General features: G+C 39.4%; 2 protein-coding genes across 5 annotated transcripts; one reads left to right on the top strand and one right to left on the bottom strand.

Moving 5' to 3' along the window:
• Window positions 1-16: 16 nt before the first annotated feature.
• On the top strand, window positions 17-20,925 carry CHPT1 (choline phosphotransferase 1). Of its 4 annotated transcripts, none has more exons than XR_009274760.1 (9): window positions 17-259; window positions 8,711-8,858; window positions 9,700-9,841; window positions 13,224-13,308; window positions 14,855-14,986; window positions 15,373-15,531; window positions 16,224-16,349; window positions 16,842-17,494; window positions 20,167-20,925. XR_009274760.1 is itself a non-coding variant. In XM_058805272.1 (9 exons), exons 1-9 carry the CDS (start codon window positions 17-19, stop codon window positions 20,209-20,211), a joined length of 1,191 nt encoding a protein of 396 aa, XP_058661255.1. In that variant the 3' UTR covers window positions 20,212-20,925. The 4 variants fall into 4 exon arrangements, 3 of the variants coding, with proteins under 3 accessions (XP_058661255.1, XP_058661256.1, XP_058661257.1); XM_058805272.1 differs by having other exon boundaries at window positions 16,842-16,952; XM_058805273.1 differs by lacking the exon at window positions 16,842-17,494.
• On the bottom strand, window positions 19,747-27,120 carry SYCP3 (synaptonemal complex protein 3). The gene is made up of 8 exons (XM_058805275.1): window positions 26,976-27,120; window positions 26,344-26,419; window positions 25,282-25,316; window positions 23,468-23,585; window positions 22,480-22,579; window positions 21,629-21,727; window positions 20,381-20,485; window positions 19,747-20,246 (listed from the first exon to the last, which is right to left on the bottom strand). Exons 1-8 carry the CDS (start codon window positions 27,103-27,105, stop codon window positions 20,193-20,195), a joined length of 717 nt encoding a protein of 238 aa, XP_058661258.1. The 5' UTR covers window positions 27,106-27,120; the 3' UTR covers window positions 19,747-20,192.
• Window positions 27,121-27,953: the final 833 nt, after the last annotated feature.

Genomic DNA, 27,953 nt, shown 5'->3' with positions numbered 1-27,953 from the left:
TCCCGCTGGCGTGGGCATGGCCGTGTCCTGGGCGCTGCCCGCGCCCCTCAGCCCGGCGCAGCTGAAGCGCCTGGAGCAGCACCGCTACAGCTCGGCCGGGTGCTCGCTGCTGGAGCCGTGGCTGCAGCCCTACTGGTGCTGGCTGGTGGAGCAGGTCCCGCGGGGGCTGGCGCCCAACGCCATCACCTTGGGCGGCCTCCTGCTGAACTGCCTGATGGTGCTGCCGCTCATCGCCTGCTGCCCCAGCGCCACGGAGCAGGTACCGCCCGACGCGGCTGCAGCCGGGCGCGGGGGCCGCGGCTCGGCTCGGCTCGGCCCGGCTCGGCTCGGCCCGGCTGGTGCCTCCCGGAGGTGCCCGTGCCCGGCGCGGGTGCGGTGCCCTGGCACTTCGGGCTCCACCGCAGCGACACGCGTGGCCCGTCCCTCGGCAGGGAGGGTTCAGGCAGGGCTGCGGGGCTCTGCTGAGCAATCAGCGGAGCGGCTCGCCCTGTGGGGCAGCAGGGGTCCAGCTGGAGATGGGTGTTAAAGTTGGAATGGCAAAACGCTGTAGGGATCGCGTGGAAGGACGAGGGTCCCCGCCCAGAGGGGGCCGCGGCTGTGGTGCGGCGGGCGCTTGGCCTGCACTGCGCGCTGTGGAGCGGAGGGCACGGCCGGGATCACCTGGGGCAGGCACCCCGCCTCGTACACAGCGCATCTTGCATTCCATGGCCGGGAAGGGAATGTCCCCCCTTCTCACACAGGGGCCGTGGGTGTAGAAACAGCGGCAGGTCATGATGGAGGTGCGGGATGTGCCCAGGAGCAGGGCAGGGCTGGACCACGAAACACGGCTGATGTCGCTTGGGCATCAGAGCTGCGGCTGGGCTGGGGAGCAGGTGAATTTGCTGACAGCTGCTCAAATTTATCCCTCCTTGTGTGGGAAACTTTAATTGCTTTGACTTCTGGAAGGAAAACAGGCTTGTTATCGTGGGCAGGTGCTGCTGTCACTTGACCTGCAGCGCCTACAGTTTCTCAGTCAATTTCAGGAGCTCCATCAGAGCCTCCCAGCCTGTTGCAAGTTTCCCATTGCAGAGTCATTATGGTAGTTAGAGTAGAAAATAGCAGGGGGAAATTGCTTTATGTGGGTAAAATACCCAAATACCTTGGGTAAAATACCTTGTGGCCATTTTTTCTTGTGTTCTGATGGGTTTAAATTCTAACAGCAGAGGTTGGCAGTTGTTTGGGACTTTTTAAATACCACAGCTTTACCCTGGTGAGTGTTCTTGTCAGAAGAACATTACTTTTTCTCTAGTTGCTGTGCCCTTTGTGTTAGCAGAGGTGTTTGTGGCAGACATATCAGGAAACTGATCCAGATGGAAATTAGCTTTGGTTTGGTCTTACCCTGACCACTCCCCTGATACACATCACCCTGTAGAGGCACCCAGGCTGTAAAAGGGAAGACAAAGATGACAGTGAATGGTTGGAAACTACAGATGGTCTTCTAGTCCCACTTTCAGAATTCAAATGCTTGTGTACTGCTACCTTTAGCTTAGTTTTGTGATGAAAATATCAGTTGTGCCAGCTATGCGTCTGAATGCTTATTTTAGCTTTTTCTCTTTACTGTTCAAAACTAAAAGCAGAAAGTAAATTTTATTTAAGTTATTTTTCCTTTGGGGACTCTTGTACAAAAAGAAGAAAAGTTGTGTTGCAGATACCCAGGGAACTATTCCTTCCAGGAAAACTTAAGTTGGATTTTAGGAACTTTTGTTACTAGCTGGATTTTATAAGAACCTCTATTTTGGACTATACATTTGTGTTCAGATATCAGTATATCCTTTATAAACATGCAGTGTGGATCCAGCCTTTTCCTGTTGTTTTGTTTGTTGCCTCTGCTCTGTGAGAACAGCCCTGATTTTTCTCTTGCTGCATCACTTAGAAGCATCATTCTCCCTCCAGCTTGTTTAATGACTAAGCTCGTCTTCTGCCTAAGTTGAGATCATGTTTCTGGATGGCTTTTTGAAAGAGCTGAATCTGTTGCAACCCTGACAGGTGCTGCATGCACTGTTGTAATACCTGCTTTGTAGTTTTGACTGGGATGTGTTGGCTGGAAGGGATGGGTGGAGCTGACAATTACATTAAAGATGCTTGAAATCACAGACTGAGCTAATACCCTAGTGCACTTCGACAGCACCTCCTTCCATCGTGAATGTGTCTTGATCACCTGGACAAACATCCATTGTTTATGACATTGTTATAGTCTCACAGGTAGGAGCACTGAAGAGAAGACTTGGATAAAGTAACAAGAACTTTTGGGTTTTGGTGTAGGGGATTTCTTTTGAGTTGGTTTATGTGGTTGTTCCGTATTCCCTAGCCAATCTTAAATTTGGTTAAGCATTTATTGAAAACACAAAAGTCCTGATATTTGTACAAACCATCCAAAACAAGACTGGTAGTTGAAATCTTCAGAGAGCAGCTGCCAACAGATGCTTAGCAAGGAGATCTTTCTCCAGTGTATATATATACCTTTCCAGCTGCCAGAAGACTGTGGCTTAGCAGTTTCTCTGCAAGGGATTCTGTTTGAGTTACTTACTAGAAAGCAATGGACAGATCTGTTTCCCCACAGACACTTTCCACCTCATGATTTTGCCTTCTGAGTTAGTTGTTCTGAACCTGTTTGTACTTTGTGCTTCCATTTTGTCCTATTGCAGTGATTTCCATGATTTCCCTTCCCCAATAAAATTAATGTCTCAAACCACAAAATGCTCTCTTGTTCTCCTAACATGGAGCTGTTATTTCCCTATACACTATCCTTTTTATCTTCTTCAGTATCAGCAGCTACTGAAAACCTGTTTGTTACTGACTGGCACAGTATGGTTTGGAATTAGAAAATATTGTCTGCTTCAGTAATATTTCCTTGCCTAGCAGGAACATGATTTTTGTATCACTGACTCCTCTAAGTGCATGTTTCAACATAAACTTTCTTATTTACAGCTAAATTAGAATGTGCACCCCTCAGGCATTATTGTAACCATGGTGCACATTTTTATTTTCCTAATCTCTGTAATTTAGGACAGCAATCTATAAAAACAGTATCCAGGTGTGGTGATGGAGAGGACACCGAGGACACCACCTGCACATTTCATGTTCTGTGGAGTGCTAAAATATTGTTTTCACTGTGTCTGCAGCCTGGGTTGTGTTCCTTTTTTTTTTTTTTTTTTGACACTCTTTGGGAAATATTTAGGAATGAAAACTCTTGCTGACATTAAGTAAGAACAATGTGTATCTGGTGCATTAGAGTGCAAAAGGAGCAGTTTTTAGGTGAGGATTTCTGTTTCATCCCCACCATAAGACAGTGAATTGTTTTGCTCTACTGCCAGCAGACTCTGAAGCAGCTAGTCAATTCATAAGGCTTTGCAGGGGAATCTTGCATATCTTTCCCCTTTCTGGAGAAAACCAGGAAGAAAACTGACTAAACATCATAATATTCGTAAAAAGGAGAAAGGAAACTTTGATCCTCTGTTTTCATGATTGCCCGTGGAGAAGTCTGGCTTTGGTAATCCTTCAAGATCAGCCACAGGTCCCTCTAAAATCATAGAATAGCTGGGTGGAAAAGACCTTTAAAGGTCCTCCTGCCCAGGCTCTCTGCCATCAGCAGGGACATCTTCAGCTGGATTGGGTTGCTCAGAGTCCTGTCCATTCTGACCTTGAATATTTCCAGGCATGGGGCATCCACCACCTCTCTGGGCAACCTGTGCCAGTGTTTCAGAGCCCTCATCATAAAAAAAATCTTCCAAATATTTAGTCTAAATCTGCCCTCTTTTATAAAGTCATGTAATTGTAGAACGGTTTGAGAAGCTAGAATTTCAGACAGAAGTGCATCATGTAATTATTAGATTGTATTGAATTATAACTATTTGAAAATAATTCTTGTAGCACTTTCAGCATGATCTAAGCAAAGAGCTGGGAACAGAGGAAGACAGAAGAGAAAAGGATGAATTATGGGTTTGCTTTTTGGGCAGTGATAGGAAAAGGGGGCAGGGGCCCAAGGGTTCTCCTGCAGGGAGCTAAGGGAAGGAAGGGAGGCTTGTGGTGGCTAGCTCTGTAGGATTGTTCAAGAAATGGTGTAGTGAGTTTATAAAAGGGGAAAGTTTATACCTTGCTTAAATGTGCTGTTTAGAAAGCCATATATCCAGGGAGACAGAGCAGGGAAGAGTCTGAGTGCCTTTACCTGGCTCTGCTATCAGCTGTTTGGAGGGAGAGGAACACTGGTGAGATGCTGTCTCTGCCTCTCTCTCTTTCAAAAAAACTTTAAAAAAAACAACAGCAAACCCAAACAAACAGCTGAACCACCTTTAAAATGAAAGAGGCCTGCCAGAGGGCAGAATGAGAGGAAGACATTGACACGTATGATATTATGTAAACAGCAGGGACACAGCTGAGCTTTGTGGGAGAGTAGAGAAGTAGAAAAGAAGTTAAACTGGAGCAGCTGGTATGAGCAGGGCATGTATGTGTGGGGGGCAGGGGGAGAAGAGCATGAAGGAAAAAGCATTACCTGACTTGGCAAATAAATGTGAAGCACTGAGTGGAGTGGGAAATTCAGCCAAAACCCACAAGAGGGGAACAGGTCAGTTGTGAATGGGAGAAGGAGGTTATTTGGCATGAAGTAAGGAGGGCGGGAATCCTGACACAGAAGGATGAGAGCTCTCAGACAGGGCTTGTTGGAGAGACAAGGATGTTAAAGGAATGCAGAGAGTCCTTGGTATGCATGAAGTGCACTTGGAGTATGGTACAAATAATTATTTGGTTATTTTATTTTTCTTCCATGCTGCCTTCCCTGCTGTAGCTCAGGTTTGAACATCCCCTTCCCTCTTCTTGCTGTTAGTACAATTTGTTAGTACAGTTATTACAACCACAAACAGTGGTTTGTGCTGAACAGAAGCGTGGGAAATGAGCCATGTTTAGGGGGAAGTCCAGTCAGAATGTCTCCCTCTGGATCTGGTCCAGAGAGGTGCCATGTAAACTAGGGCAACACTCTTAGGCGTGGATTGAGGAAGTGAGATTATGACTAAACATGATGAGTAATTAAGGAACTGAATCTTTAAATACTGCACAAGCTTGGCCTGTTAAATTCTCTGGATTTGAGAGCTGTGCTTGAAACAATTTCTGAGAGGTTTCCCTGACACATGTAGTCTTTTGCAGATGCCCATGCTCTTTTGTGGGGTGGAATCATGGGAGTAGAAGAATGCCTGCTGTTCTACCCCCATTTTTTCCTGAAGGAGAGGCATGTCACACATACCTGTCAAACACTTCTTGTACATGGCTTTATTTTGACATGCTCTGGGTTATCAGATGAGCAATTCTACTGAATAGAATCTGTGTGTGACAGAATTCTGGGGTTGTAGTATTTTCAGACATCCCTTTGAGCATCCCCCTCTCCCTCCCTGCCTCCCCCCCCTCAGGTTTCTGTTCTCTTCTAGTTCTGTGAGAATAGCACCTAGGTCTGGCCAAATAATGCATTTGCTTGGGCAGGATATAACTTTGGGCAGAGGTAATAAACACCTCATCAGTGAAAAGCTGATGGTTATTGGGAGCCTTCTGACCTTTCTGCTTAGCCATGTCAGCATTCTCAGATGCTCCCACTTCTCTAATTTGAAAACTACTTGGGTCCAGTGTGGGAAGCCATCAGGGGACATCCCTGCATGGACAGCCAGGCACATGAGAAGGCAGAGGAGACAGCAGCAGGAGCTGTATTGGGAGGGTGGATACCAGAGAAAATCCATGGTTATTATGACCCACTGGTGATTTGGAAAACTGTGTTTTACCAATTAAAATATTAGAGCTGCTAAATGATAGTTGATCACAAGTGAATTTTGGTTCTTACCACTCTGGTTTAGATTTGAAGTCAAGGCCTAGGGATGAAATGTTCCAGATAGTGTTTCTAAGCTCTCTGACATATGCTATTCTTACTAACATAAGTAAGAATTCTTTGTCCTTTAACTGTGGGGGATCCGGATACATCTGCTACAGGTGCTAATGGATACAGATGATCCTCATTGGGAGACAGATGAAAATGCTCACCCTTTGTCCAGATCAGAAAGGGGCAGACAGAGAGCTTGAGGGACTCTTGCTTTGATTTGTGCCAGTAGGAGCTAATGCAAACAGACTTGGATTAGTCTGAATGATCATAGCTGTACCATAACTTGCAACTGGGAAAAAAGCTACCGTTTTGTCAAAAAGCCCTAATAGGAGAAGTTTGAATTAAAGCTGATGTATTTGTTTATTTTTACATATATTGTGTTACACTTGCTTTAGCAAGAAGCTAAAGGTAGATCTCAAGCTATGTTTTCATAATTAATGGAAGTTTGTCACCATAAGGACACCTCACACTGCAGATGGCCTTTGTGGCACTTCACAGAAATACTGCTGATAAAATGGGCTGTGTCTTTCAAACACTCCTTTAAAAGACAGCAGTGCAACCAGTGATTTCTCATGGCCTTTCTGCTCGGTGGTCTGGAGCTGCTGTGTTTCAGATTCTCTGTTATTCTCCATGTAACAAAGTTAGTTTGAAAGCCAGTGTATGTACTGTGGTAACTTTAGTATGTAGATTATATCACAGCTAAAATTATCTCAGCTTCAACAAAGTCCTGACTGTGCTTTTATGTTCTGAAGTACCTGAGCAATGACTGACAGCCCTCTATTTTTGAAGGATGCAGAGCAAGTGGAGGTAGCTGCAGACCCCCTGCACAGTGTGAGACCAAGAGAGCTCGTGCCGTGAGAGACCCTTGAGTTCTCTGTGCCTCTCTGGGGCTTCTGGTGATCCTCAGTCCTGGGGTAGCTACAGGCACCTCCTGTCCTCCACAGGCTCTATCCTTTCCCTTTCATTAGAGGAGTGAAACTTTTTCAAAAGGTGGCTAAAACTTTCCTCCCTGGTTTAACTACATCCCCCAAGACAAGATTTTGTTGTTGAATTAACCTAGAAGGGAGAATAAACCTAAGAAACTCAACTAATTCCATCACTAAGCATCAAACTTGTATTGTCGTCTTCACTTGACCTGGATTTCTACAGTGTAATCTTTGCAGTAGTTATCAAATACCTGTATATTAAATGCCCATTGGAATAATAATATTTTCTCATCCTCTTTCACCTGCTTAAGGGTTACTACATGATCTGTGATAACAATTTTTCTTGGTTTCCTTGGATTAAATGAGGAGACAGCCTTGCCAGTTTTGAAGAATGTTTAAAGTTTTCTAGATTTTCATTTGCATACAAATCCAGAGCTTGCACCTAAAGTGAGTTCCTGATGTTTTGGCTGTCTTTTCCTTCAAAGCTAGGTGAAGCAGCCAAGCAATTGACTTTGATAACAGTGTTTCAGCTAGCCTGAAATACATGAGAAATTCTTAAATAACAGCAAAAATGCTATTCAGAACTGGACTTTCCTTAAGCATGTGGCTGCTAAGTGTGCTTTGTGACCAGTCTAACTGGAGGCATAACTTTTTTTCTAGCTCAAGACAATGAGTAAAATGATGATGAGACATCAGAATGTCTAGAGGAGCAGCTGCACCTCATCTGCATTCTTACTGCTGCCATTTTCCCTTCTTCCCCAGCAGTCACACTGGGTTTATTTGAGTGTGGACAAATCTCAGCACACTGAGATCTGATCTGCTGTCTAATCTGCTTAATAGCCTTTACTGCTCTTAGGAAATACACGGGCAAATGTTGGTCAATCTGTGCTGCAGGAGAGGAGTTGCAGAGGTGCAGCAGCACCACAGCAGCTGTCCCTAAGCAGGGAGTGGGAAAGGATTCAGCTCTGTGCCTGCCTGTGGGTGTTTGGTTGTTTAACCTGCAAATTGCATTGCCGGCATTTTTACCTGACTTCATTTTTGTCAACAGTACTCCTGAATGCTAAGGGAAGTACTGGAAACTGGAAACTACATGAAGTAAAAATGTTGCCTGTGCTTTGTTCCAAAGGTGTTTGAAATAATTTTAAACAAAACCTAATTCCTAGATGAAGCCAGACTGACTGTGCATATGAAAACAGTGCTTTTCAAAGGAATGAGTGCAGAACAGTTCCTTTGAACCTAACAGTGGTGTTAATGTAGCAGCTTGGTTTGAAACTGATTATGTATATTAAGTAGGTAGTTTCTCCTTCAATTTAGTGAATTACTTAATTTTTTAAGCCCTGTCCAAAGTGCCCAGGTAGTCAATTTTTGTGTGTTGGAAGAAATATCTTTCCCTAAAGGCTGAAGTCTTTATTTAGTAAAAATCTTAGTGGGTTTTTATATCTGTATGTTGTAAATATGAGCAAATCATCTACGTGTCTGTGACACAAACTGCTGACAGATTTAGTAAGTGCATTGCTACTACTTTCTTTTTTAAAGATAATTTTTATTTTTATAACATTTTCCAGCACAAAGAATGCAACTAACCACAGAAACACTGTGGGTTTAAGGTAGAAAAGAAGGTCAGTTGATGCAGAAGAAGGGCCAAAGTTTTGGGTTTGTTTTTGCTTAAATGAATAGAAGGACCTGTGTTCCACTGGTGTATCTGAAGTAGTTTATTACAGTAGTTACTACAATCCATGTAGATATTAGTGCAAGGTGTTTGGTTTATCCATTAACAGATAGCACAATGTAGTACGGTTTTGTGATGAACATTATTTTACCTTTATTGAAAGAGATTATCAGCTAAGAAATTGGGAACTACCTGGTGACCTTTTATGTGAATCTCTTTCAGGCACCTTTTTGGGCCTACCTCCTGGGTGCACTAGGACTTTTTATCTACCAGTCTCTGGATGCCATTGATGGGAAGCAAGCCAGAAGAACAAACAGTAGTTCTCCCCTTGGAGAGCTCTTTGATCATGGTTGCGACTCTATTTCCACAGGTAACCTCCATTTACTATCACCCATCCTAGTTTATAAAAGTTGCCTGTTTTCAGGAGCAGCTGATTAATCACAGAATTGTTGAAGTTGAAAAGGACCTCAGGAGATAATCTAGTCCAAACACCTGCTCAGAACAGGGTTTTTTAGGATAATTTCTCCATCTCCTGACCTTTGCATCCCTGGCCAGTAACAGGGGGTATTTTAGAAGTTCCTTTGGCTGATGTTGGGTAAGATGTGTTCTGCTCTTACTTAACTTTGCATCTTCACATATTCCCCTTTAGGAGTAAGGTGCCAAAATATCAGTTTGGTAACAGGGCATCCAGCCTGGCACTTACAAGAAGGGTGATTTATATTCCTTAGAAGAAGTAGTTTTAAAAAAGTTGGGAGTCATTAAAAAGCAAACCTTGCTGAGTTTCACTTTCCATAACTGAGCTGCTGTTGGTGCCAGTGCCTGTAGTTCCATAAAGCTCAATGGCTGAGACAGTTACTGTGGGAATTGGTGGCTTCTTTATATGTCACTTCCCAGAGAAGTGCAGCTGCCAGTCTCCCTGAGCTTGGCCCTTCAGCTGAAGTTGTTGGTGTTGCAAAGAACACGAGATGGCAAGGCCAGGAGGAGGGAGAGCAGCCACTGTAGGCCAGAGGGCAGGGCCCTGCCTTGGCAGAAAAGGAATACTGTGTTTTGGTTTCTCCTACCAGGACTGCCCCTGAGTGAAGTATCAGTCATAGCATTACTTTGTTAGAATGATGTAAAATGTCTTGTATTTTTATTTATTTATATAATTAATTTCTCTTAACTTCAAGCAAAAAGGATATATGATTAACATATTCATTTCTGCTTTTCAGTATTTGTTGTCCTTGGATCCTGCATAGCGATCCGACTAGGATCAAATCCTGACTGGTTGTTTTTCTGTTGTTTTGTGGGACTGTTCATGTTCTATTCTGCTCACTGGCAGACATACGTATCAGGCATACTAAGGTTTGGAAAGTAAGTAGGTATCATTAGAACTACATGTGGCTTAATGTCTGAGGCTGCTAGCTCCTCCTTCATTTCAGTTTGTTCTTAATTTACTCCCTGCTTTCTCTTTTTCTTACCTTCTTTCTCATCTCCCTTTCAATCCAGCAGACTTGTGTTTTATCTGACAAAAACTTGAAATTCTGCACAATACTTAACTCTGCTGTTCTTTTAACAGCTGCTTTTAGCTCTGTATGCTTTGTTTGCGTGCATTTGGCTCTTTTTTCTGCAGATTTGTTGTCAGAACCCATACAAGCACTTGCAGACTCAGGCCAGAGGTCTTGTTTACATTGCAGGCTAGTGCCCTGTGTAGGAGTAGGGACTGAGCAAGCATTTGGGTACCTCCCTTTGTAATCTCCCAGCTAGAACAGTTTCAGCCCCAGGGAACTCTAAACCACATGCATTTTAGAGAAATTCTCCTGCTAATGGGTTTCCCTTTCATAGGCATTTTCAGTCTTCCTTGGAATGAACTCTCTCTCATAGCATCCTCAAGGAGTTCCACAGATCTGTGGCAATGCTTGAAGAATTACCCTACATTTATGTGAGAGCCTTTTTAAAATCTGGCTCACACTGGCTTTGATATCCTTTAGGTTTTGTGTTAGGTCAATTCTAGAGACTGCTGTGATGCTGTTCATGACTTGATAGAAATTTTATCTGTTTCACTGCAGCATAGGAGGAGAAGTCATGACATGAATGTAGAAGACAATAATTTCTGTTTAACTGCTAATAATGCAGGGATTGCTGCACCCTTCTGTACTTCGGGTAGTGCCTGGCCACGGCTTTTCTGGTTTTAAGGAGTGAGCTTCACTTTAGTATAACTACTTCTGAAAAGAGGAAAAGTCTGAGACTTTTGTGGTAGCAGAACTGAAAATAAGGGATACATGAAGGGTGTCCTGCTAATGCCAGTCACTTGCTAAATCACCTCTATATAGTCCTGCTTGGCTCTGCTCTGCCAGAGGTGCCTTAGCCAATCAGCTGGCCCACAGGCTGGTGACCAGCTATCCCTGCACATTGCACCAAATGCAGCTGTCTCTGTGATATTGATAAGAGCTCTTTTTGATTTGCTGGTATGCATTTTACCACATTATTACATTTACCACTGTAATTCTTCTGCCTGCCTACACATCCCATTGTTTTTAAAGGACATCTTGTGCTGTAAATAAAAATAGGTGCTTTACAGTGATGGCTGAAATAGGATACTTTCTGTCCAGGGCAGGAGGCTGCTCTGAAGGGAGGTGGACCAGGCCATGAGCTCTGGCCTTTTGCAGACATGACTGCTTTTCTGGACCTTTTATTCTTGCAAAAAGCATGAGAATGATTTCCCCACATCAGGAAGGCAGTGAGATCCCTTTACCACATAAAGATTTTGTAAAAACTTGGTGACTTCTGCTTTAACATAATGATAGTGTACAGACAGCTCAGAATGGCCTGGTGTTCCATGGTTACTGTTCAAAGTTAAACGGACACAACTTTTCCATGAGATAACTTATTTCTGTCCAGTGAAAACAGGTCATTTTTTTTTTCAAGGCTCCCAATTAGGTTTCCCTTAAACATAGAGCTGTGAAGAAGGCATTAGTATAGTGCTCTAAATATGATGGTACATAATAAGATGGATAGAAGTTTTCACTGATGCTATTTCTCACTTAGAAACACTAAATTTTAGAAATAAATCACAAATGAGATTGCTAGTGCTGATGGCCAGGAAGGATCAGAGAGCTGAATAATGTGACACTGTCAGATGTCTGACTAAAGTCTTTGAGCTCTGATTTGGGTTCTATTGCCACCCACAGTCTGAGCCACTGTGAAATTAAGTATTAAACTTTGGCACAACTTTAAGTTGGAGCCTCCTCCCACCACAAGCAACAACAAAGGCAATGCAGATTAGAAATCCTGGTGTTAATAGTACAGAGTGCAACCTCTGAACACTTGCACATGGTGCTTTTGCATAAGGTAAGCAGCAAGTTCAGCAGTGGCAGGGTGCATGTAACACTTCATCCCTGGCAGAGAAGGAAGAGCCCACTCCCAGCCCCCTGTCCTGTGACACTGTCACTGGACCTCAAGCCACTTCATTAAACGGGCAGAAGGTGAAAAGCCTACACTGCACTGGCAGGCTGGACTGGTTCACCTGACAGTCCAGTGAGCACTGCAGCAAGTAAAACTGAGGGAATACAACACCTTAGGGAGAAGAGGACTCCCCATGCTCTTGGCTTTAAAGCACCTCAGCTTGTCATCTAACTGTAGTTTAAACTCTGGACCCTCTAAGAGTCACAAGATTGTGATGAAATTTAGCATATTTTATTACCATCTTTCTGATGAAAGAAGAGAGTTTTAACTGAGATTATCAAGTTCAGATAAATGTTTTCCATTACCCAAAAGATGATTGCTGTCTTCTTCTAAAAACCCTCTGCTTCCTCTGCAATAGGTCATGTGCTAAGTAGCAATACCCATTGGCCATAGTACCTTAAAAGAGCAAATTTATTGCAACTGCTAAAGGAAATCTTGAACATTCATTATCAGTGTTTGCTGGTAACTTTTGTATGAAATAAGATATCTGTCTCAAACTTTTGGTACCATAAAAGGTAACTTTTATATACACTTTTTTTTTGTCATTATTTTCATTATTTATGTTAAAGCTTAAAAAGTACTGATTTTTTTTTCCTTGAGCCTTGGCCTCATGTGAGGTTTCATCAATTAAATACAAAAATAAAGAGTCATCTGTCTTGTCTCAGAACAAAAAAAAGGTGAAATATGGAGTCTGGACTTCATAGGGCATACAAGGCCACCTTTCCTAAAACAGCTTTTATGGAGGAAAGTAAGATAGCAGTTATATGTTCTCAGAAATATGGCAAATGCTTACCTATCCACTGACTCAGTCCTCCCTTATTTTGCAGGCTGTATCTGTCAAGTTTTCATGATATGAAGCTTAAAGAAATCCCTTCTTTCCCAGCCTGCTCGTTATAGTGTCTGCTTTTATTTGCTGTGCTTTTAATGGAAATGTTTTATTGCTTTTACTATGAGCTTACCTTAAACCTTGATTTGACACTTAGACATCAACAAGTCTGTAAATTTGTACAGAATTCTCCAGTAGTTAACAGTGTGTTCATTAAAGTGTCCCCCTTTCAAAATTATATGTAGCTTGCTTCAGAAAAGGAGTATAGCTTTCATTTTAAATCTTAGCCAGGGATGTGTGCCCCATATAGAGTAGCTTTCTCAGTCAAGGAAAGTAATACTCTATATATATTTATATCATTTGAAGTACAGTTACTGAGGGTTTTATCCCCTCCTCCCTCCACACACACTTTACACTTACAGCAAAAAGTCCTTGAACTAAATCTCTTTTTTTCTCCTTTCACAGAATTGATGTAACTGAAGTTCAGATCACCATAGCAATGCTGCTCTTGATAACTGCTTATGGAGGAACAGGATTATGGGACTATAAGGTGAGTCTGTTAAATGCTCAGAGTTCCTGTTGAGTTTCTTGGCAAGTGTCCACAGTTCCTGTGGTATTTGAAGCTGCTCTGTGCAAGTACTGTCAACACCTACCAGTTGTGTAATGTTGTTTTAGCTTATTGTACAACTGTTGGTCATTTTAATGCCATAGTTAACTTAGATCTATTGGTGTCACTCCCTGTGCACAGATTTGCAGCTACACAGAGGAAAAAAGACCCCATCTGCCACATATAAACTTCTGATCTGGAGCTAGTACTCCACACATACTTAAGCTTTAGCAAATGGGTTTTTTTCTGGTTTTATATATTTTGTATATTTTATTGTAAGGCATACATTTCAGTTAAACAATTTATCTTAAAATTTAGGAATAAATGCTTCAATTTAATGAAACTGTGGGATGAAGCCAGGGGGTTTTGGTTAAGTTATCCATATTTGTACTGATTTTTAAGAATTACGTCACAGCCATGTAAATATTTATATTTAAAACATTGTTTTCTGTCCCAAAACATTTCCATATCTGTAGCTTTTATTCTGATCTTTAAAGATGCACTATATTGGACAGTATCTAAAGATCTTCAGCTTTCTAGGGCTTTTACTCAGAAATTTATAGTTCTGATTGGTTATAGTGCAAAGAGCTGAGACTTACTTTTCCATACTATTGATAACCAATAGAAATCAAAACTAGTTCAAAAGTTTACTCGGCAGTTAAGGAATGTTTAGCTACACTTTGTTACCTTTTCCTAGCCTTTTTTTTTCTATTTTCAAAAAGCTTGTCTTCATGTTGGAAAACAAAGTAGGTGCATTGAACTTAAATTATGATTAACTTTTTCCTCACTATTAGAATTTGTTGTAGTTATGCTGTATCACAAAAAAACTATATATTCAAAAAATGTAGTAAGCAGTTTCCATTTATACTTCTTTTTAAAATCTTCTGCTGCCTTTGGAAGTTTCCTTGACACTGCAATTGATTCCAAAAGGTAACTGTTTAATTGAAATTTATATCTGGAGACTTTTCATCATAGTCCCATGCATATGCAAAGATACAGCATACAAATAACATGCCAAAACACACAGCAGGCAGATGGTGTTTGTTTTTCCTTTGGATCAGTGTTGTTTTATCCAGTGGAATAGAAGGAACTATCCCTCTTCCTGCTCCCAAATCATGGTGATTGATGGCAGTAGTCTGTCATGTTTTTGCTTGTGTGGTGAAAATATTTGAAGAACATATTAAGGAGGAGCAGACTAAGATCTAGCTGAATTTCAAGAACAGAACTTAAGTACTCAGTAGAGGAGTTTAAGCAATACAAAAAATACTTGTTTTCTTAGTAAGGAAACAAATTTTAAATATTGTCCTGAGTTTGTTCCCAGGAAAGTAAGGATTTGAATAAAACATTTGTTTAGTAGATAAGATTGACTGCTTTAATCACTCCTTAAAAAAGGTGTTGTGTGCTTAACTTGTAATATCTTTCTCTTGTTTTGTTGTGGTTTGTTTGTTCTTTGTTTGTTTTGGTTTCGTTTCTTTTGTGTTCTGCTAAGGTCCCTTTGCTGGGCTTGGAGCTGAAGTTCTTTGCAGTTATTGGCATCCTGTGTGGAACAGCACTTTCTTTTTTCAATTACTTCCGTGTCATTTTTGGTGGAGGGGTTGGAAAGAATGGATCTACAATAGCAGTAAGTTGCTCTAAAAATTCAATTGAGGTTTGAATAATTTATGCCCATAATTTATTATGTTTCAGGTGATCTGTAAGGGCTCTATTTGTTTAAGCTTTTAAGCAGACAGGCATGTGAGTGTTATATGGCTCACAAAAGCAAAGTTCATTATCTGCCTGTTACTGGATTTCTTCTGTCATGGGAACCAGCAGTGAATTTTCCTAAAAAATTGATTAGTGGTCAAAGGGTACTGCAAAGGGTACTAAGAGAAGTGACATAATACTAATGCATTTTGACAAGTTTTGGCAACTCTGGTTTTGTTTAATGGGATTTGAAATATGTGTAAAACTTGGACTTTATCATGTGACTGAAGTTTAAAACAGATTTTCCATCCCTTTATATCTTAGGGAACAAGTGTTCTTTCACCAGCCGTGCACATTGGACTGCTTATCACACTGGCCACTACAATTTATAAAAAGTCTACAACTCAGCTGTTTGAAAAACATTCTTGCCTATATGTCTTGACATTTGGGCTTGTGAATGCCAAAATCTCACAGAAGTTGGTGGTAAGTCAGTCCTAAACCTCCTAAAACTAACCTGGTTCTTGGCTAAACACTTACTGGATCAGGGGGAAGAGTTTTCCCATTTTGCTTTGCTCCTGTATTACCAGATTCATTGTGATCAAGACACTGAACTGGACTCAGGGTTCTACTGAGAGATTATATGTGACACTGATGAAAACATGTATTTGCTGTGAGTGGACTGGTTAGGACTTTCAGTTTTGTTTAACTTACTCCTAGAAATGCACTTACTGTCTGTTGTTTACATCCTAACTCTGGTCTCTTAAGGCTTACTAATAGTGCTGTGGCTTCTCCTTTAATTATCTGAAATGAGAATTTACTGTGATCATTAAAATGAAGAGAGAAACATTTCTGTCTCTATTCTATCTTTTCAGTATTAGTCTTTTTTGTACGTAAAACACTCCTCAATGGATTTTAAAAAGTTGCCTTACTACAAATTTACCAACATTAGTAATCCAGCCAGATGCTTTTTTAGTAATACATTTGCAAAGTCTTAGAGTTTGAATGCAGTGCTGGAAAACTAGAGAGTGGGGAGCCCCTGCAGATAGCTGAAATGCATGGGTATAGATGTAACTTCTAAGAGGGCATTGCTGGGCAAGAATGTGATGCCTGTTTGCTGGTAGTTACACCAGTCTTGCAGGGATGCACTCTTTATTTTATTTTTTTTTCAAACATAGGTGGCTCACATGACAAAAAGTGAAATTTGTCTTCAGGACTCTGCATTTATTGGGCCGGGACTTCTGTTTTTGGACCAGTACTTCAACAGTTTCATTGATGAATATATTGTTTTGTGGATAGCATTGGTAAGTGTTTTATATTTTCTGTTTGGACCACGCTTTAAGGAATGGATTGAGATTGTCCCTGTCATTCTGCTCTGCCATTTCTGACTTGCTGACATTGCTGCTGTCACTGCAGAGGGAGTGCTGGGCACCAAGTAAATATGTTTTTGGGAGCTGACTGGCTTGCTTTCCTTGGAACAGAGAAATGGAAGTAAATTTATAAATCTCTGCTGAAATTATGCTTTAGTCCATGGGGATTTTTAAAGTCGTCTGTGAACTGCAGACAAATGGTTTTTATCTGATCTTGTAAGTGTTTAGTGCTGTTAGGATGGTGGGGTTTTGTGATGGTTTTATTAATTCTAAACTAGACCACTCTGTAGCTGTTATGTTACAATGATGTATTTATGTTATGCTTGTCACTTGGATAAATTCTGATTAAAGTATAGCATATTTATAGTAGGGACAATTTTTAAAAATGGATTCTTTTTTAACCTGTTCTGTTTTGTTCTTTTGAAGTTCATATCCTTGTTTGATATGCTGAGATATGCCAGTGGTGTGTGCCTACAGATTGCCACTCATCTTCATATACATGTCTTCAGAATTTCATCCCATCAAGCTCCTGAGCAGGTTCAAAACCATAATGACTGATTAAATAGGTCAAGGACAAGAGAAGAAGCAGTTAGGGGAATGAAGCAGCCTCTGTGTTTTTGGGAAGACAGATAAAGCTTTTGAAGAAAACAGTTTTATGAGAAAGTTGACTGTGTTTCAGACATTACCAGATGTTAGAATTAGTAGGTACAAAGTTCTGCAGATGCTGTTGTACTTTTGAACCAGTATGTATTTCCCTGTGTTTCAGACCACAAATACTACATTTGAAAATGTTGCCATTTCCTGTTAGGTGACTTTAATTTTGTACTTCTCTTCTGGTTAATGTAGATGCAAAGCAAGGTGCTACCAGCCAGAATTTGAAGAGGAATTTAATGTCTAATCTTGTACCATTAGCTTCTAAAGTTTTGTTAGAACTGCTCTGAAGTGGTTGTCAGATGTACCAATGGATTCAATCCTGCATTATTAAGACTGGTAAAAGGAGGCAGCCATGACCTAAAAATCACTCAGTCTCTCCTCTGGTACTTCTAAGGAACAAGCTGTTGGATCAGTAGATAAAGGAGGTACAGCTTTGATTCAAAGTACTGTTATGAGTGCCTTTAGAATTCATGCATTCACTGGAATCTAAGTACATAACCTACTGCTACCACATGAAACTTTAGCTTGCACTTTCCTTCAAGGCCAGTTTCTGGTTCTGTGGTCACAGTAAGGTCAGTCTCAGTGTACTTCATCCTTATCTAGACTACAGGTAGCTGTGTAAGGACAGGACTGACTTTAGGCACCCTAACTTGTATCTGTGAGCCTATGCAAGTGAAGGACAAAGTTCATTGATAAACTCCAAAGCCTGTGGCTCCAGCACTGCAGCCCACCCTTCTGTATTTCCCTCTCTGGTCTTTGTGCTATCCCTGTGTTCATTTACCTTACAATTGATCCTACTGTCTTGTAGCTGCTACTGTACTTTATCCAAACAAAAGGGCACAAAACTGAACCTTAATGTAAAACTCTCCAAAACAGGAACTCGGGCCCAATATCAGCTTCTTTCTTCCTTTAAGAACAGACCCCCTGGGTAACATAAAATATCTAACAAGAAGGCTGTTGCCATTATAGAAAAGCTGAATGAAAAATTGATTACTTGCACACAAACGCCATACATAAGCTCCTTTCAAGAGATACTACTTGAATACGTAGTTTATGTAAAAAGCTGTTGAATGTAAGTGTGCATTACTCCTTCCAGTTGCTGATATGTACCTGAGCTTCTGAGTTAATGAAGTCCTTCCTGAACTGTCCAATAAAGAATGCCATGGTTTGTTTTAAAAATACTACCAGTGAAGCTTCCTACCTGCTTATTAGTTCAAAAATACTTCTGAGGCATTCAAGGAACTTTTAAAGTGGTATATTGTCTGCTGGTCTGGAGGAAATAAAATAGCATCTACCACCCTCCTGCCTAAGAAGAATATAATGATAATTTTGAGGATCTGTAACTGTAACAGTTACTGCTTGTAACTCCAAGTGACTAATATAAATTCAGAATGAATCCTACTACTGCTGTTTGAGGCTGGAAATGACACAGCATCCGCACATGAATTTAGCCTGAACCCAGGCCATGGTCAAATAGGAAAGAAGATGGTAATGACCATTTTACTTGAGCTGAATACAGTAAGCAAATTTACCTCCTGATGAAAAGACACAGGCAGTATCTTAGGAGTGAAATGAGTGAGTTCTCCACAGTGGTCAGAACTGTCCTGGCATAGCAGGTATAAGTAGTTTTGAGGATATGGTTGAGGTATTTGGACGATAGGAGACTAGTGCAGAAATCACTCAGAAAACCAGAACCATGACTCAATACTGTATTAACAAATAAAACCAGAAGCAGGAGGTAATGCTAACAAATAAGCTCCTGCTGAAGATCTGAAGCAGAACCTGTGACCTGTTTCATAGCCTCCTGTCACTGGCCTTAGAGGGCTGAGACTCAGTAATGACAAAGCAGCATTGTTACTGGTTACCATGAGAGGCCCATATCCCCCATGCATCAGTGTAGCAGTGTAACTCCCATGTTTGCTCCTGTCCTGAATTCTGGCAGGGGCAGAACAAGGAGTTCTATACTCATTGTAACCAAACAGCTGAAGTTACTGCAAGTTAGCCACCACTAATGTGGCTTCCAGACCTGGAGAACCACCATCAAATGATGTGGCTCAAAATGCTCGTAGGCTGAGAAGAAAAATATGGTTTTGAAACACATTGTTGTGACAACATCACATTTGGTGTGTGTGGGTGTGTGGATGGTTTTTTTATCTACTGTTGTATTAAATCAAAGCATTAAATAAATTGGCAACTATCTAATTCTTAAAAGTAGATATTCAGGTGTAATGGTTTTCTGTAAAAACAAACTGCATGTGCACTAAGCCAATTGTTTATTTTATACTTATTTACTCTAATGAGATACATGAAAGATAAATGCTTTATCCTTAAAACTCAGGTCTCCCTAAATTGCTAGTCATTTGGAATTGCAAAAAATAATATTCCATCTCAAAGGCTTGTAATAGCCTGTACTAAATAAATGAGGTAAATTTCTTCTAGCAGTGGTTCTACAGAAAGCAGACCCCAAAATGCATAATGTTTAATTATTGTTACTTGAGCAGATACGTTAAGCTCATAATTTTAACTCAAAAAAAAAAAATTTCTGGACAAATTACAGCAGTTTATAAATCTTGTACTAATACAGAGATAGTGCAATGTCTAGACTAACAAAAGAGTTAACAAAATTTACTTTAATTTACCATAATACACATCATTAAACAATTCTGTCTGAGCTATGTCATACTCTGTGAATTTTTATAACAGCTAATATATCAGCAGGCTAATTGAAACTGTGACAATCTGCAGCTTGTTAGAAATGCTTCTATTTGTACAATGTACCTAAAGGCCTCAAGTTATGTAAAACCTGGGCAATGCATGTTTCATTAATTTTTCCCCTTGTTACAATTTGTATAAAAAAATGAAACCATTTAAAGTCCAATGCTAGTGGAAGTGGATATGAAATGATAAAAAGTCAACTGAACAGACAGTGAACGGTTTGGGGTCCATAGTGCCCCCCAGTAATAGAAGTTTACTAAGATATGTTTTTACAACCTGAACAGACAAGATTAGAACAATCCAGGAAGGAGTTTAATAGGAACCTTGAAACATTTAAATCTCAACATCCTTCTAATGCCTGTACTTGTATCGTGTTACTTAGGTACAAGTTGCTCCTCCACTGAGCCATCAGAATAACATGGACTGAAGAGACTTGCGAACAGTTGCCATCTCCTGCTGTTGCTGTCACAAGAAAAGGAGATAATGCTGAACAAATGTTGTATCAATATGATTCCTTTGAATTAAATGAATGTCAAATGACTTTTAATTGAATGTTCTATTTTTGCATTTAGCTAACTTCATAGTCTGATACTTACGGTGTCCATCATAATCTTCTTCTGCAACATCGCCATTTCCTTGCGAAGTTCATTTTGGGCACCGGCCAGAAGATTTTCATTGCTCTTCTCCAGCTCTTCCATGCTCTGAAGTTAAGGAAAATATTAATTCAGAACTCCTCAATGTCAAGCAGTTAATTTAAAACAACCAAACAAACCAATAATTATTCACACTAGAATTTAATTTTTACAGTGATCACAGATAATTGATGAGTTTGTCACAAACTTGGCAGAGGAACCATAGAGGACTTCATACTCCAGTCTGCATTCCTGTTTGCACAGTATGTACCCTGGGAAGAGGACAGAGCCCTCCAGTCAGCCTCTGTGAGGTCTGAGTTACTTTTTCTAAATTTCAATATTCTGCAAGAGGAGACTGAACAGACATCTGTCAGGAATTCTAGGGGCTCAGTATGACTGCCTTGCTGGACTTGAAGTGAGGAGTTTAAACCCCACTGCATTTCTTTGCACACTTCTCCCCAAATAAGCCAAATAAAACTCCCTAGTTATCTTCCCTTTTTTACATACAATTACACTTACCTCTGTGTATGTGTCTAGTTGCATTTTCCTTAATTTGTATTTATTTAAGTTTATTTGAGGTTTGAATCCTACCTTTTGATCTTTTTTGAGGGGAAAAATCAAAGTGATACTTGACCTTCTGTTCAGTTTTTCCTCTTTGATGAAGACATTTTTCACATTTTGGAACAGTTATTATTTATTAATGCTTCTGTAATATACTCAGTAAATTTTGATTTTTTTAAACTAAGAATTGCTCCATTTCAGATTTATTTTTATCAACTACCAGGCTTGGAAAAAACCAAAACCAAACACCAAGCTTATCATAACTGAAATATCAAAACCAGCTAGGAAATTACTTGAACTGAAATTAAGGTTTGTCAGAAATTGATGGACTTGAATCTGCCCTGTATACTGGCAGCTGGTGAAGCCACACCTGGAATGCTGGGTCCAGTTCAGACTCCTGAGGACAAGAGAGACATGAACATACAGGATAGATTACAGCAAAGGGCCATGAAAATTAGTAAGGCACAGAAGGTTTTCTCTTGTGAGGAATACCTTCAACTAAAAAAGTAAAATTTTTGTGTGGTTGTACTCCAAACAGTTTTTTTGCTTGCTGTCTAGTATGTCTAATTTACTTTGCTAAGCTTGAAACACTGAATTAATATAGCTTTCGTAAGTGGTAAGGATCAGCTGCTTTCCAAGAAAAAGATTTACCTTTAAGAATTGCTCATAGAGTTGCTTAATGGTCTTCAGTCTCTGACTTTGAACTATTCTTGCCTGTTGAAAAACCTTCTGTTGCTGACGAAGCATATTCTGAAGCAGAAGCAAAAGAAAAACATAATTCCATCAGCTGTTAAGCAGAGTGCTTGGATAGCACACCAGTTTCATTTTTTAGAATCAGGAAATCTGCCTTTATTGGAAATCTGTGCCTTGTAAGGTGGATCTCTGCCTGGAGAAGTTATCCTGGCTTTTATTAATGAAAGTAAGACTGAAGACTGGATTAAGCCCCAAGTCACCTCCTGAGGTCTCTTGCAACCTGAATTATCCCTGTAAAATCCCATGAGGATTTCTAATGCCCCACAGCTTCCTAGGCTATTCCAGAGGAATGTGCTACCTAGGGAAAAGGGAACCTTGCAAATGTGTTGGAAGTACAGAGCAACAGCACATGATTACATTCCATTGTATAGCTTCTATCCTCTTTCAGTGATCAAATTCTCTTACATTTATTATATACAGGCATATTTTTAAGGAATGTATGCTACAAAAACAACTACTTTCCTTTATTCCTTTGTTCCCTGAAGCCAAAGACTATGGATGGAGAGAAACAGCACATGTCTTTCTTCTCCTTAAATGGTCCTTACTTTTCTCAAGCTGTATGCTGGCATAGGGCATCACTTAACAGTGTTTATAAACTTGCAATGAAGTTTATAAATGCACCTCTCTTTTCAAACTTAAACAATCATATGTATAAACAACATAAAGTGTTTTTACATTTCTTGAGTATAGAAACAATATTCCCTCCTTCTGGAAAATACAGTGAAGTTCCCACCATGCTAGAAACTCACTGTTAGTTTTTCTTCCTGCTCCTCTGCCTTTTGCACATCTACATCCCACTGCTGAAATAAAGTCAGGAACTGCTGGGAGAACTCATGATTGAGCTTCTGCCTGTGAACAGACACTGTCTGTAAGTATGACAAATGCTACAGGTTCAACATACACAGGGAATAAAATAAAGAAATAGGCTACTTTGACATCTGACCCCATTTCAGTACTGTATGTTTTGAAAAACTGAACACACACATACACTGAGTGGATGTGGAATGTATCTATAGAGACAGCATAAAATTCTGGTTAAAAAGAAATTATAACAATTCTTCTTCCTAACAGTGTCAGGTTTTCTGAGATTTACCATGTTTTCTAACTCAGTTACAGGTGTTTGATTTAACACAGGGTGTTTACTTTGCAGAACTGAAAGATCATTTCTTAAAATTTTTTCCATACAAGTTTCAAATACAACACCAAGACAGTTACAAGCATTGCTGACTTTTAGTTTTTAACTGTCTCTTTTTCCACTTTGCTCTAACTCTATCAGATGTAGTAATTAAATATGCCTTAAGAGGTGAGAGGAATGTTAAGGAAGGTGAAAATTATTTACTTTCTTAACCAGAATGATATTAAAGTTTTACTGAACATTTTTCAGTTTTCAAGTAGAAACAGAAAATGCCAAAGTGGGGAAACACTCCTCCCCTCCATTGTTTTAAAATACATAATAACATCAAAGGTCACTTTCCATAAAGATAAAAGTAAGCTCTACTCTTTGATGTGCCTTGCTCTCAGAGTTCCAAATCCTAAATTTGTCTGTTCAAAAGAGAATGTGCTAAGTTATTGCTGCCACATGAACAAAGTGGACACAATGGAAGGCAGCAGAGGCCCTGAGCAGATGGTTAACATTAGACACAGTGCCTGCTATTGCAGGTGACAGACCAGCTATCCATGCTGTCCCCGAGAAGGGAATGCAGTTCCACAGGCTTGGAAACCAAGAGGAAGGGTCACCTTTGCTCCTGCTGCGTTTTCCAAACGTGTTCAATCTTCTGGTTACTGGTTTTGAGTGAGGCTTTTGTGTACATTTCTAATCGTTTCCTCTTAGCTAAGAGAGCCTTGTTAATGTCAGCTGAAAGCCAAAGAATATTTAGAAATTAGGCACACTGGAAATGCATTAAAAAGGCTGGTGAGTTACACTTTGGAGAAGCAAATGAGGTGTGTTCTAGCAACAAGAAGCTGGTGTGACCTGATGTGGTGATGTCCCTCAGCCTGCTGGTGGCACTGCTGTGAATGCTGTTTCTTTATGCCTGTCACACACCCTAACCAACACCTGTTTCAGAGTCATATGCCAATTTCTTGAATTTCAGAAATAAATTAAGGTTAGTATGTGGTTACTATCCCTGTGAACATACTGAATGAATGAATAACTATTTTTATACTTCAGAGAGACAGTACTTTTTAAGTATTAATATAAGTTACTGTGTTTGTTTCACTTCCATTTACATTTGGAGATTTATCAAGTCACAGTTTAAGATTAATACAGTGATTTAGTTTCCTTCTCACTGTAGATTTCAGGAAACATCTGTCAAACTTCTCTAATTTGCTGAGGCATCTGTCTCTGCTAATGCCAAACCCACTATTTTGTGCACACAGCATCTTCTCTCTGATCCATTCATTCTCCCTCCTTCCATCCTTCCTTTTTTTCCTTTTTTGAGTCTTAAATTACAGTCATAACTTTTTAGCATTGCAATCCTCCTTATATCTGAATTGCCAGATCTCTAATACCATTATAATATGTAATACAAAATATTTAATTTTGTGACAGCCAAAAGTTCTAATTTGTGGATTAAGGAGTTACTCAAGCTTCTCTTTCACCTTAAATTTGACATGCAAGTAATGATTCTGTACAGGTTTCTTTTATTATATACAATGAAAGTATTACTCAGTTATTGAGTGTGTAATGCTGGCATTAAGACGATTTCCCTTCCTTCCACTTTCTGATGTTTGCTCACTCTGTGATGGGTACTGTTTATTCTTTACAAATGTTAAAAGTATTTTTTCTCTATCCTGTCACTCTCTAGAATTCAGCTGGTAATTTAAGTAGGTAAATCCACCTGAGGATCTGATTATGACTATACTAAATCCTGCTGAGTGACACACAAAATTGCTCATCACTGGATGAGCAGCATTACTGACCCTCGTTATCTGGCTGTTCCAGAAACTCTCATTCCTTCTGACTGCTGAAATTCTCTTACCTGTAATTCCCTGTTCTCTGTATTTCTGGAAGTGCTAAGTTCAGACTGCTCTCTCATTCTGTATCACAACTGATCTCTACTTCCAAAATTGCTTGTCTAGAATTAGAACTGTTTGTTCTCTTTTGCTGCTTATATTAACCTTTACATTTCCCTTATTTCTCACTCAAATCTTGCGTCCCCAGTATCCTCTATGCCAGTGTAACAAAAAATTGAGTGAGAACAACAGCAAACTGCTATTGTGCCTTTTCTCTACAATATATTTACTACTTATAAACTTCATCTTAAAATTTGAATTGATTATCCAAAGCACTCATGCATCTTTCCCTTTTCCTTTGTAATTATGTACACTTACAAGCTGTGACTCATTTATATGCAGATATTCCCTCCTCTTCTTTCCCTCTGCTCTCCTTAGATATAACTTTTTTTCCTGAAAACTGGCTTTATTCAGAAATGCTGAAAAGTGCTACAGAGACTAGTCATTTTACATAAGTCTTGAAAGTTATTTTATGGTGAGTTATTACTGCCAATTCTGCCACTGTATTTTATTTATTAGAATGTAAATGTACTTACCTCCAAATCTCTCCAACATATTCTGTACTTCACCCCTACAAAACAGTGTGTCAGATTTTTATTTGCCCATTTTCTGACTTCAGATCTGTTGAATATGCTTAGAACTAATTTTATTCACATGCCTATTATTCTAAGCAGTAACACAACCACCACTGCCATAAGATAATTTTATTCTTTTTATTCTCCTGTGAGAGGTTTCTTTTTCAGATTAATTTGCCTTTTTTTTTAATAAAATGCTAGAATCTATCAGCTACTCCCCAGTAAAGAGACACTATTATATAAACAGGCATTTAACATGCCTTGAGTAAGGGGAGTCAGTAAATAAAACTGATTATTCCCTATAACAAAGAAAACAAAATGGATATTTGGAACACCAAATGAAAACAAGTCCTTCTCAGCATGACTGGCACAGTAAAAAAATCCCAAGGCAAATAATTTCAGGGTTGTTTATGCAGCATCTTTAAGATGGTAACACCAGTGTGTAAAGCAGTGTTACAGTACAGTAAAAACAGTATCTTCAACCTAATAGTTATAATCTACTTGAAAACTCTTTAAGCATGTACTTTTTTAGTACATTTACACTGTCCATGAATATTAAATGTGATTAATATTTATTCACTCTCCATGAATATTAAATTAAGATTTATCTGTAAAATAATTTCTTTTCATGCAATATGTGGGTCGTTTAAAGTATTGGTAATGTCTTCAAGCAACTAAAATGAGAGGAAAAAATTAATAAGATTTAATGACATTATCAACAATTAAACAAGTAATCTTTTAAAAGAAACAAATTTAAGAACACACAAATATATCATTTTTTTCTGCATGTTCAAGAGAAATTACAAAGAAATGGAAGAATTACAGTTTTAAAATGCCTTTTTTTAAATTCTTTTTTTACCTACCACTACTGTATTATCTGTCAATTGATTTTTTTAATCAAATACCAAAAAAAAACCCAAGCCAAACCCAAACAAGGCAAAAATAAGCATAGTGAATAACTAAAGTTGGTATCTATTTAAGACCTGCTTATTTTGGAAAAAGCCCCCAAACATCTAACCTTACCCCACATCATCTGGAACCACATGAGTATTCACCAGAGGTCTTTTCTTTCCATGCTTGTCCATTACTGGTATGTCACCTTAAGGAGGAGTATAGAAATATTTACAAAAAGACATTTTGTGTTGGTTGTTCACATTATTAAAAGTGTAATTTTTTTCTGTAATGCCAATTCCCTGCCCATGTCTCATAACACTGGCAGCTCCTGTAACTCTGAGTCTGGATCTGGCAGATGGTGCAGAATTATTCTGCAAGCAGACTGGGGCTGGCACTGCTCTGAGTTCTCTGCCCTGGTCCCAAATAGTTTCAATTTCTCTACACCATTAATCACAACTCACAATTTAGCAATCATCAGAAAGCTAAAAATAACACAAAAATTTATAAGAGTCCAATCTGAGTTTACTGTAAAAGAGGTACTGTAATTCTGCACCTTTAAAAAGAAAAATCACAAATAGATATTTATATTATTTTGAAAATTACCAATCAAAATTACACATTAGGAGCCTGGTGGCCTTTGGCATTATAAACCATGCTGTGCTCAGCCCTTGGCTGATTCAGAAGTTCTTCCTTTCTTTTCATAATCACAAATGTGATAAAATTCACATTTTACTAATGTCCTAAAAATTTCATATAAGCACCTTCTCTAATATCTTCCTCTGATCCACTCAGTTCTTTTCTTTCCTCCTCAAAGTCAAAAGAAGGTATGGTCTGATCTTCCTGTGCTGGTTTACCAGCTTTTCCTCCATGCTTTCTTCCTGATGGTGCCATGGTGAGATCTTTCCCTACTGAAACAGTATATTGTATTTGTGACATAACTTCCTCCACAATAAACTGAAAATAAATATGTTTTCATGCTTACCTATTATGGGTACCTCTTTAACAGTCTGCACCTGTAAAGATATGCAAGCAGTCAAACCGGTTTAGCTTTGAGGTATTCCACAGCATTACCCATCAGTGATGCTTTTAAAAACATGCTAAAAATGCCAGGGCTATTAAGAACATACTTGATTCTGCTGGAATAAAGTACCCATTTTCTTAAGATGTCTGCCAGCTTAGCTTCCATAAGGTTTATTACACTTTTGTCATGTCCTGTACTGCATTCTCCAAAAGCTATGCCAATATTCTACTGTCCAAAATAGAGGAATGACAAACCATAAGAGCAATGTGATCCTACAAGCCATCCCACACTGTAAAGTCAAATATACATATCCTTATGCCATTTTTTAAAGTCCTGAGCAACTTCCAAGTTCCAATTTATCTTTCTTTATAGCTATTTTACACATAGACTACCTCTTAGAAAGTTATTCATTTATTAACTTTAGTAAATTCAATCTATTTAATCTACTTTAGTAGATTTATCAACTCTCTCACACACCTCAGTTTCCTATTTCGGTTTTTGTTGGTTTTTTAATTTTTAGTTATTCTTCAATAGCTGTGGAAATGATTTTTAATTCGAAATTCCATGCATCTGTACAAACATGGCCACACTATGCTAAGGAAAGAGTACATTTTAATACCGAGCTTTTTCTGAGGTTGATGCTTCTCTATGTAGTATGTAGAATTTTAGATTTTACAAGTGTCTTGAAAAACAGGCCTCTTTATTGGAAAAGACTGGA

This window comes from Ammospiza caudacuta, chromosome 5 (assembly GCF_027887145.1).
Source record: "Ammospiza caudacuta isolate bAmmCau1 chromosome 5, bAmmCau1.pri, whole genome shotgun sequence".
NCBI classification, from domain to species: Eukaryota; Metazoa; Chordata; class Aves; order Passeriformes; family Passerellidae; genus Ammospiza; species Ammospiza caudacuta.
The sequence above is the reverse complement of the archived record's forward strand: the minus strand, read 5'-3'. Positions and strand labels throughout refer to the sequence as shown.

Excerpts from the sequence above, each read along its gene's own strand:
- CHPT1 (XM_058805272.1), top strand. The coding sequence starts at position 17 with ATGGCCGTGTCCTGGGCGCTGCCCGCGCCCCTCAGCCCGGCGCAGCTG. Across the intron at positions 8,859-9,699 it reads TTGCGACTCTATTTCCACAG|TATTTGTTGTCCTTGGATCC; the intron begins GTAACCTCCATT and ends TCTGCTTTTCAG. Across the intron at positions 9,842-13,223 it reads GGCATACTAAGGTTTGGAAA|AATTGATGTAACTGAAGTTC; the intron begins GTAAGTAGGTAT and ends CTCCTTTCACAG.
- SYCP3 (XM_058805275.1), bottom strand. The coding sequence starts at position 27,105 with ATGGCACCATCAGGAAGAAAGCATGGAGGAAAAGCTGGTAAACCAGCA. Across the intron at positions 23,586-25,281 it reads TATGTTGGAGAGATTTGGAG|CTGACATTAACAAGGCTCTC; the intron begins GTAAGTACATTT and ends TTTGGCTTTCAG. Across the intron at positions 20,486-21,628 it reads TCTATGAGCAATTCTTAAAG|AGCATGGAAGAGCTGGAGAA; the intron begins GTAAATCTTTTT and ends CCTTAACTTCAG.